At 40.7% G+C, this 9,905-nt stretch overlaps 1 protein-coding gene across 1 annotated transcript; it reads right to left on the bottom strand.

Annotated features, from left to right (window-relative positions):
• Positions 1–44: 44 nt before the first annotated feature.
• On the bottom strand, positions 45–9,166 carry LOC122403938 (brefeldin A-inhibited guanine nucleotide-exchange protein 1). The gene is made up of 13 exons (XM_043407749.1): positions 8,728–9,166; positions 7,886–8,385; positions 7,346–7,734; positions 6,711–7,115; positions 6,181–6,537; positions 5,662–5,973; positions 5,221–5,462; positions 4,818–5,098; positions 4,356–4,686; positions 3,481–4,077; positions 3,161–3,381; positions 2,879–3,082; positions 45–2,570 (listed from the first exon to the last, which is right to left on the bottom strand). Exons 1-13 carry the CDS (start codon positions 8,843–8,845, stop codon positions 1,431–1,433), a joined length of 5,097 nt encoding a protein of 1,698 aa, XP_043263684.1. The 5' UTR covers positions 8,846–9,166; the 3' UTR covers positions 45–1,430.
• Between the last annotated feature and the right edge of the window lie 739 nt (positions 9,167–9,905).

Below are 9,905 nucleotides of genomic sequence, written 5' to 3'. Positions count from 1 at the left end.
CTTACAACTATTCAACGTCTTTTATTTTCCAGGCTTGATTCGAATCTGTCACTAGATCGAGTACAATTTGATGCACAAGTAAATGAACAATTCTACGATAGTCTTTTCATTTCGAGGATAGTAAATCAATCGAAGGGTGTTCGTTTCTCTAGAATTTATTTAAAGAAGTCTGTATTATGTAAATAATTAGTCTAACTTAAGCATAAATAGTTCTGTACGGTTTGAATATACGTGCAACGTGTGTCCGTGGAGATTCTCAATGCCTTAACTTTTCAATTGAAATCCCCCAGCGAGCTATTATAACTATCACTTGTTCGCATACCAATTCATGATGGATAATTATGCTACCGATGAGTATGCGTTATACACGGGTTTTATTTTTAAAAACAATAGTACGAGTCAGAAATTCAGCTGTTTCAAGTACAATTGTTTCAACGAACCCACGAGTATCTTTTCCCAATTCTTCTCGGATTTATTGACTCTATTTCGAACAACTGCACAAGGATCTCATGAAACGATACGTTTTCAAGAAACTAATGTTAAATCTTCACACACAGAATTCAGTCAGAAACATTTGGAAGATGCTGGAACACGCTGGAAAACGTCACTTCATTTTTTAATCCTCCTACTTCTTCCGACAAAATATCATTTTGGTTCCACACCATTTTCCAAGTGTCTCGATACTAAATTAAAAACGCAGTCTAAATTAAAACTTGACGATTCTTGCCCCAAAGAAAACTCCGAAACCCGAATTGCTCCTTCACCCTTAGTTTTTTTTAAAAGAGACGAATTTTTCTAAAAACCCTCGAGATATCGGACAAAAACAAGTTATTACGTGAAAAACTATACCCGCTAGAAAGATCACCGAAGATGATGCAATTCGATTTTCGAATTTTTGTTTGTTGGACAGTGTTATGAAATACCATGCAGACTTGGAATACCTGTGCTTAACTTCTCCGAAAAGTAATCTTCCGTACCAGAAGAAAAAGAAAAGAAAAACGAAGAATCTATTATAAATACATAGGACGATAGAAAATAGATCTACAGAGAATATTATTTCAATACTTTTCCTAGAGTTTTACATAAGCGACAGTTTTACTTGGACAACAGAATATACTATAGCAACGATATATGCTAATGTTTTGTGTCTGTTGATAGTACAATGAAGGAATTGAAACTACGAAACTATACAAGACTATACAAAAAACTTCCATTTTGCCAGAACCAGCCAATTGTTTCCCCGCATCGATCTTCTCGATTCACAGAAAGTATAACGAAAGAATTGAAACTCTACTAACTATACAACGCACTCAGTTTCTTTTGTAACGGCTCCTCTTTCCATCTGCAAAGATTCTACTTAAGAAAACCAAAACTCTACTACCTATACAAAACGTCTCCCTCCCTTTTCCAATAACTCCTTTCCTTCTTTACTAATTACAACTACTCGTCTGCGTAATCCTAAAGACCGGTCCAATCCGCAAAAAGAACCTCCTCAGAACAGACCTCATCTCCGGCTTCAAATCAAAACACATCACCTCGCATAGCATTGGATAGCAACTAGACGCATGGACGGCGAACCTACTATCCGTCATCTTCAAAATCCTAGTCAAAAGCAACAGTAAAATAGGCGTCCAGGCATCCCTATGAGCCTCGTTGGACAATTTCAAAAAGTACTCCAGGGCCTCACAAGCCACTTTCACCAATCTACTCTCCACTTTGCTCCAATCCCCCCTCCGTGCTTCGTCGCTATACATTTTGAACAGAATCCTCAATGCACAGGCCAACGATTGGGTTTCTTGCTTTAGCAGATTGGGTTTCGCATTCCCACGGAATCCAGCCTTCCAAAGAACGTTCCTTTGCTCGTGGTCGGCGTTAAAGCTCTTGGCGAACCTGTGGGATCTCAGAAGACATTCCACCAGCTGCAGAAGGTGCGTCGTTGTCAAAGAACAATACATCCCTTGTTCCTCCTTCTGCTGGTCCCCGCCGACTCTAACTCCGATTTCAGAGGACTTTCCATTGAACATGTCCGCCTGGGCCAGAGCCAAGTTCTCCTGGTCCTCCTTCCTGGATGTGGCCGGGTAAAAAACCACATTATCTATAGTTTGGATCAGCTCCAGTTGCACCACGCACTTAATTAATAGGGCAGAGAAGATTTTGCTCTTTGTAGATTCTGTGTTTGTTAAACTTTGGGAACTGGTGCTGCGTTTCAGGATGCCTGCATGGATGTCCAGATCCCCGGTGATGACGTCCAGGTCAGATTCCTTGTTGGGCGACTGTGGTCTCCAAGTTAGGAGAGCAGAAGGCAAAGTGCTCTCGAAAATGTCCAGCACGCAGCAACAAGTCTTTTCCCAGGTTTGTTCGTCGAATTTTATCCCGTTGCTGATTACCAGGTTCTCCAGACAGTTAGTACCTGACCTTGCTAATTGTTCGTTGTCTTGTTGAACGCACCAGAGTAACTGAGAGTAGAGTTGCTCGAGGAGTAGGGGACCTAGAGTGTCGTAGAACTGGGAGAAGACGTCTACGATCGCGTAGAGGGCATGGTTGCAGGTTGTCGTCATCCATTCTGCCTTCTAGAAGAGAAAAAGAGAGAATTAGTTCCTGAAAGGATTTATACAATAGGCTATACATAATTTTTATATCAACTTTCCAATTAATTTTTAAACTTATGACGGTGAAAGAACATGGTTTGGCTTTTGTTTGGTCTGCATGGATTTTTATGCCATCTCCGTTACTTGTTCCTTTGCAGTACCTGCATCACTGTTGTTGATTATAATACAATGATACACATTGCAAAGGATCGAATAACGGAAGAAACATATGTATATTGTTGATCAGTCAAAAATATTAGCTACGCGTAGAAACTAATAGTTTCATTTACCTCTGTATGTTGCTCGGGAAGTTTCATATTGTCGAATATTCTGAAGAGAACTTGGAAAAGGTCTTTCCACCAATGCGGTTTGAAAGATGCTCCGTGGGTCTTGACAACGTCGAACAGAACAGTCAGGGCTCGTGTTCGTACGTCAAGTTTGCATCTACTCACTATGCAGGACAGTTCGAAGAGCAGCGGAAACCATCCCCTTACCTGAACGATCGATCAATAAGCTCCAATTACTAGAAAATAAGAGAATTTGGGTATCGTCGAATGGTCCAATACCCTTACCCAAGCTCTGTCCTCTTCGGACACCATTCCGCTGTCATCCATCATGCCCTCTGCAAACAGATTTGGATTAGCATCTATGTACGAGGCACAAGACCGTATCAGTCTTATGGCCTCCATGCTAGTCTCCGGGAAAGAGGCGTTACAAGCAAATTCACTGAGACACTTGACTGCGTCTTGGAACGAATCGACCATAATACTAAAGTCCTCTGCGTATAGCTCGTCTGTAACGAAAGAAAGTATTACCGATTCAGATAATAACAGAATTAACTAAATGTTTATTGAATCCCTTATCGTAATTAGCAGAATCGTTTCATACTCACTGATAATCTTTCCCGTCATGGAGAAGGCCAGCTCGACAACAGCTTCGTCCCTGTCACTAGCAGCGTGATGGAACACGCTGAATATATTTTTCCATCCAGATCGAATATTAGGAGCTTGTGAGTGAACGATCTGTGCCACGCACCGAACAACCATATCCCTAATCACCGGAGACCTATTCTTCTTCATGATGTGCTCGAACGGTCTCAAGAAATCCTTCTGGAACCTAAAGTTCGCGAACTCTCCCTTCTCTATGAACTTGGTTGCCAGCTGTCGCAGAGAATCCACTGCAAAGAAGGCGATGTCTTGACGGCGACTACAGCCAACTCTGTCAAAGTGGTCACCGATCACTTGCCAAATCCTGGACCACTGCAGCCTGATACGACCCATATTGTAGTAAGAGATCTCTACGATCTTGGTCAGGGAGAACATGCGAGGCTGAGTCGGGTGGGACAATTCTTCCAACGACACTTGACACAGAGCTTTCACAAATTCCACGATAGCATCGCCGTCCAGTCTGGTGGATCCTGTGAAAATTCTGTCGACAGCTACCACTACGCTCTGGGAACTCGTCTCTCCTATCGACTCCTTTACACTGGCTGCAAAGATATTGATTATCCCTAATTTCCAATATTCTTTATACGAGCCATACCATAAATCTTCGAAACTGAGTTTCTCCGTTCTTCTGAGCTTTTAGGAAAGATATTGAAATTTATTTGGTCCTGGTATGTGGAAAAATAATGTGGAAAAAGAACTTTCTAGACCTTCCGTAACACTAATACTTTGACAAAATTGTAAGTTTGTGTAAAACTGAGGGCGACGGAGAAATTCTATTTTAAGACGTTTAATCTTTAAATTAAATTGATCCGAGACTTACGGTCGAGCGAACTGAGATTCAAATTGTTGCTCTGGTGCGAACTATTGTGTGTCAGAGTGAAGTTCACCAGCGGTGATGGAAAATGTGGCTTCGATGGAGGGCCCAAAAGCTGAGGTCTGACTCCTGTGCCAATTAGCTGTGCCAGCTCCAGCTGCGATATACACTTTACTACATCCAACCAGGAACTACCTAAATAGTTGCCATCCGTATGAGCAACGGTGATCAAAGTTTTAATCGTGTCAATGTTCTTGGCCTTCATCTCCGTGATGGGGGAGAGTGCAGTCAACAGAGTGAATCTGGCCAACGCTTGAACGTACGCGTCTCGTTCCAACTGCAACACAAAACAAAAATTATTATTCTTCTGATTCGTTAAACGCTCTACATACTAGGGTAGGGTCAGCATTTAAAAAATTACGTTCCGTTACGTTACAATCGTTTTCTGGATATCATAAGTAGGTTTACCGTCATGTGAAAGATGCAAGCTATACGTATGGCACATCTGATACCATCCAGGCATAGAGAAGCGATTTCAGGGTCGTCACAATCCTGTAGACCCACGCTAAACGCTGCTAAAAATGGCGTCCAGGCGATTTTGAACATCGGACGCACGTGTTCCAGATGTTTGGCCGTGGTGAATGGTGCCTGGACGTGGCTAACAGATTCCATTAGGTTCTTCGCTGCCGTGGAGATCACTTCCATCTCCATGTTCCACAAAAGTCTTCGTTTCTTCTCGCTGGAAATCACTGGAACATCGAAAGCGACTCAAATTACAACTCTTGAAGGTCTAAAACCTTCAAAAGTCCAACAAAAATTTCATATATATTTGCCGTTTATTTAAAATTTCGGGAAAATAATCTCCATTTACCTTGTTTCCCAGGTCTGTTGGGATTGGATTTCATTTTAATTTCATTTCCAGCAATCTCGTCGTAAATCTTTGACAAATATTCCTCGGGGAGGTCCTCGTTGTCACTGATTCGCCTGTTCAATTTAATATACTGCTCTTTCGTCATTTTGTTCTTCACCTGAGGCGAATGGAGGTCCGTAGTCAGCATAATGATGGAAAACCCTAACACGTAAGCTGTGTCTGCGCTTGTGAATAATCCGTTGCTGGAAAAATAGAGAAAAATTGCTCAAACATGCTCCTTTTTGGCATAATAGTCTCCATTAAAATTCTACAAGAATTAATTTTCTTTCAATTGCCTTTGAGATCCATAAAACCTGTTCAACCAGAAAATTGAACATTGACTGATTGAAATTGACACTACTACCATAGTTTTTGTCATAATTCGATTAAAAATTCGCATACTTGGGATTACACTCGCAGTATCTACTGGCGAACTTCTCCATCAGTCGATCGATCTTCTGAGCCTCTCCCGGGAGTCTGAAACCCTCCAAGAAGTACCTCAAAGCGGTCACCAGGTCTCGATCATTAAAATTCATTTGATCTATGTAACTGTACATCGCCTGATTGTGATTATGATCGCCCAGGAAATCGCCGATGGCAGTCTTGTCCAATCGTTCGTCCATGTGAAGCCACCTGGCTACGTCTTCCGACGAATTCCCCAGGAGTCCCTGTTCCTGAAGATACTGGACACCTTTACTTGGCTTTCGATTGAATCTAGAAAGAAGAAAAATAGTATTTTATTGTAGCGTAGTTTTAGTTTTGAGTCACGGAAGCTTGATAGAGATTGTAAAAGGTCTTTATGATAGTAAATATTAGATATTTCTTTCTTTAACTCTTGCCTTTCATTCCAATCGTTTAATATAGTTTTTATGCCACAACAAAATCGGAAACCATACAATGATAATATAAATTAATACATACATATCGATTCCAGTTTCCCAGACCTCTTTCTGCTGCTTCTGTACTTCGTACTGTTCAGGTGAGTCAGGAATCTCCTTGTTCCCCGCTAGACTGGAATTCGCAGACGACAGGCTCCCAGCGCTTCCATAACGTGGTAATGGAGCCTCTATGGGAGGATCTGGTGGCTCTGTTGCAAGTTGCTGGTCCGCTGGGATACTTGGGTTCACATAAAGGTCTCTGCTCCACTCTACCATGCATTTCAAGATCGAGACCAAACACTCGAGCCCTCTGATTCGCATCGATTTCTCCTGATTGGGTGAAGCTCCCAATTCCAGGGCTTGTCTACCCTGGGCGATCTTCGATAAGTCATTGACAAGCCTACGACAAACAAAAGAAGCAAAAGATCAATCGTTGAATTCTAAAGATGGGGATGTCGCGCTATTAAAATGGAAATTAACAAGTTTCTTATACCTCTTTGACCAGATTATAGGCTAATTAAACATTATTAAACATAAGGTTTTCATTTATATCGTTAATAAACATTTCCTTACCTTTCGAACAAGTTCGCAGCAGAGAGGTCACAATCGTAGTTGACGTAAATGTCAACAACGCTTTGTGCATCCGCACAAATGCGAGTTAAAGCATGAATGACCATCCATTTGTGTTCGAAAGAGCTGCTGGAGGTTTCGAGGATGTTCATGAAGATTTCCTTGAAGAAAACTTCAATCTGCATTTTTAAGTGTACTTTGAAACGAGCCAATAGAGCCAGGAATAACGCTAGCGAGAGCTCAAACACCTCAGGGACCGAAGAAACTCCATTCTTTGACAGTGCCACGCAGAGATACTGTTTTATGGCTATGACAAACATTTCGTTCGATCGTAGAACTGGTCCTGCATTCTGAAGGATTCCGAGCAAAAGCTGCAATGACAGGATCTTCGATCTTAAATGGTGCGATCTAAAACACATCAACAAATCCTTAAAACACTCGAAAGGAATGGAAGAATAATACCACTAAATAAAATTATTAATGAAACTTCCTGTGACTTTGCAAACATGAATCAAGGACTGAAAGAATGGAAGAAAGATGGCTTCATGCTGCAAACTACTATACTTGCTTTAGAATGCATAGATCTTTGTAACATAGATATCGAACAGTTCACCTGGTACATATTAAGCCGAACGTACTTGGGATCCAAATTGCCATCCGGAAGTGGTTTCATGGAAAGTTTGCAAAGTGCTCTGAAAACCAAGAACGCGTCCTTTTGCAGAACATGTGTGAACTTGGCTCTGACCATGTTGTCACTTTCAGCCACAGCTTCGTCAGAGTTGTCGTCGATAGGCACTTGGTCCAAGCTTGCATCTTCTGAAATTGCTGTGGCCACACAAGTCGAGCCCTCTGGTACTACAGAGTTCATCACGTCCTCCAGAATCCCTCGAACAATCAGTTGCGGTTCCTGGTTGGGCTCTGTTGAAGTTTCCTCGTTGTTCGCTGCCTCCATTTCCAGGTCACCTCCAGAATTGCAACTCTGGACTATCTCAGATTGATCCATTTCATTACGGACACACTCTTCTTCCTAGTAACACAGGTTTCAATTTTAATTTAAGTCTGTGTAAAATTTTAATTTCAGTGTTAACTGTTGTAGATTTTAACAAAAATTAAATGCATCCGATCTATAAATACAAAATTCTATCCATCGTCGTGAATATTTTATTTAATGAACTCACCGCTTGCGTTTCCATTCGAGCAAAGATAACATTAATCATCTGTGTCAGAGTTGCTCGAGCCGTTGTCTGATTGACTAGGTTCTTTGAGGCCAAGTAGACACTGTAAACGATTCTGATTGCAAGCAAAACAGTGCCTTCATGAACTTCGACATGTTGACTAGTCATCACTGTTAGCAAGGCCTTTATAATTTGTAGCTGTACGCCTTCATCCGTCTGAGGCCCAATGAAGCATCCACAGATGGTTTCCACGATGCGAACAATCAACAATTTATTTGGCTCTATGGAGTCTGGAACGTTTCCAGTGAGATGACCATAAGCAATTAATTTCTGCAGACAGTCTAGGGCAGTAACCACGATTCGTGGCGATTTGCTCTGGCACGCAAGTTCAAAGGGAAGAAAATACTTCTCCGCGGATATTACATAGGACTCGCTGCGTGGCTGTGGCAAGGCAGTGGAAACCTGCGTGCCTGACACTTCTTTGATTTCATTGCGCAGGTTGTCTGCGAACAAACATACATTTTACTATTTTTAACAATAATAAATGTAAAACTCGAGCAAAACATAAACTCTAATAAAGGCGAAACCAATATTTTGAGTCATAGGGCACAAAAAGATTGAAAAATCAATTGTCATGAAATCAGTAAGAGTTTCATTATATAGCAAAGCTAAAAATTACAAATTCGCTATTAATTACATGAAATATTCTGCGCAATAGTCTCTCAGGGCTTCTAATCTCCATCGAATTTAAGCAAAACAGGCAATTTATTGTTGTGGAGGTTATAAATTGGATATGCGCGTATTAGAAGTGGAAACAAGGAAACTAATATTTGTAAAAAGTTTACCGAGCGCAGTTTCACAGGACTTTCTGAGTTGCGAGAGGTGCGACCGCTTAACATCCCGGTCGGCCAGGATTTTTTCCAGTGCTCTAATAATGAACATTTCTTTAGAGTTATCTTGCATCGTCGCCAAGCCAATTCTCCGCTAAGCTGGGACCGGAGAATACATGGCCCGACCAGAGATACGCATCGTTACAACCATAGTTGGTACTATTCTTCTTGCATTCTTGATCACCAGGAGGTGGTCCCTTCGAGGTAGAGGTGGACACAGATTCTGTGAAACGAGGATCGATCAGGGAATTTATTTTCGAGTTTTACGATGGAGATAATGTGTTCGTCACGGAATTAAGGCTTCGTCGCGAAGCATTTCGAAGAAAATGATGATGAAATATTGAAATTGACAGCAGTTTTGTAGAAACAAGATAGAAGATTCCGAGACGTCGAAGATGAGCCACGCCGATTGTACTAACATCTTGCGGCGCGATGCAGAATCGACTTTGCAGAGGTAAAGACTGGTTTTCACGAGGCAGTGGAAGGTGAGTTTCGAGATATTGGAAGATAGCAGAGTTTAATGAGAATGTGTAAATAATTTTAGGCAAGGTTTGATTTTGTGATACTTGAAAGGTTCTAACCTTGTTTTTACGATGGATTTAGTTTAAATCATTGTCAAATTCGACACAAGTCAATATACACGATAGGAAGTATCGATCCACATTAGACAGTACCAACATAGAGTAGAAAAGGATAGGCACAATCTACTTTTTATTCTGTACATGGAGAGTTTCTATTCCACATGATTGTATGTAGGGTAATTTACGTGTTATTTGCAATTTTTGCAATCTTAAATAAATTATTATTATTATTATTATTATTATTATTATTATTATTAAACGAATCATTAATATAACAAGAAAAAAAGACAATTTATCGCAGTTTTTATTTATACCTTCGATCCAGTGATGCCAGAAAAGCACCGTCGACTGCATTCTCGACTGCCCAGGCATTTTTATTTTCCGACCTATGTAGGCGCACATAAGCAAAGTACCCATAATGAAAAAAAAATTTTGTAAAATTTATTTTACGGAAATGCACGTTTTAAGACCTCCTGATTATATTTTAATTATTGAAAAAAAAGAAATTTTTTTTAATTCCCATGTATGAGCACACATATGTATATTATTAAT

Source organism: Colletes gigas, unplaced genomic scaffold, assembly GCF_013123115.1.
Source record: "Colletes gigas isolate AHSC1104 unplaced genomic scaffold, ASM1312311v1 Colletes_gigas_Sc00085, whole genome shotgun sequence".
Classification (NCBI taxonomy): Eukaryota; Metazoa; Arthropoda; class Insecta; order Hymenoptera; family Colletidae; genus Colletes; species Colletes gigas.
Note: the sequence above shows the minus strand (reverse complement) of the source record. Positions and strands in the feature narration are given on the sequence as shown.

What these genes read in the sequence shown, in the direction of transcription:
- LOC122403938 (XM_043407749.1), bottom strand. Translation starts at nt 8,845, where the DNA reads ATGCAAGATAACTCTAAAGAAATGTTCATTATTAGAGCACTGGAAAAA. An exon ending in CTTGCATCTTTCACATGACG is followed by an intron (nt 4,687 to 4,817) that starts GTAAACCTACTT and finishes TTTGTGTTGCAG; the next exon opens with TTGGAACGAGACGCGTACGT. An exon ending in GAATCTCAGTTCGCTCGACC is followed by an intron (nt 4,078 to 4,355) that starts GTAAGTCTCGGA and finishes ATATCTTTGCAG; the next exon opens with CCAGTGTAAAGGAGTCGATA.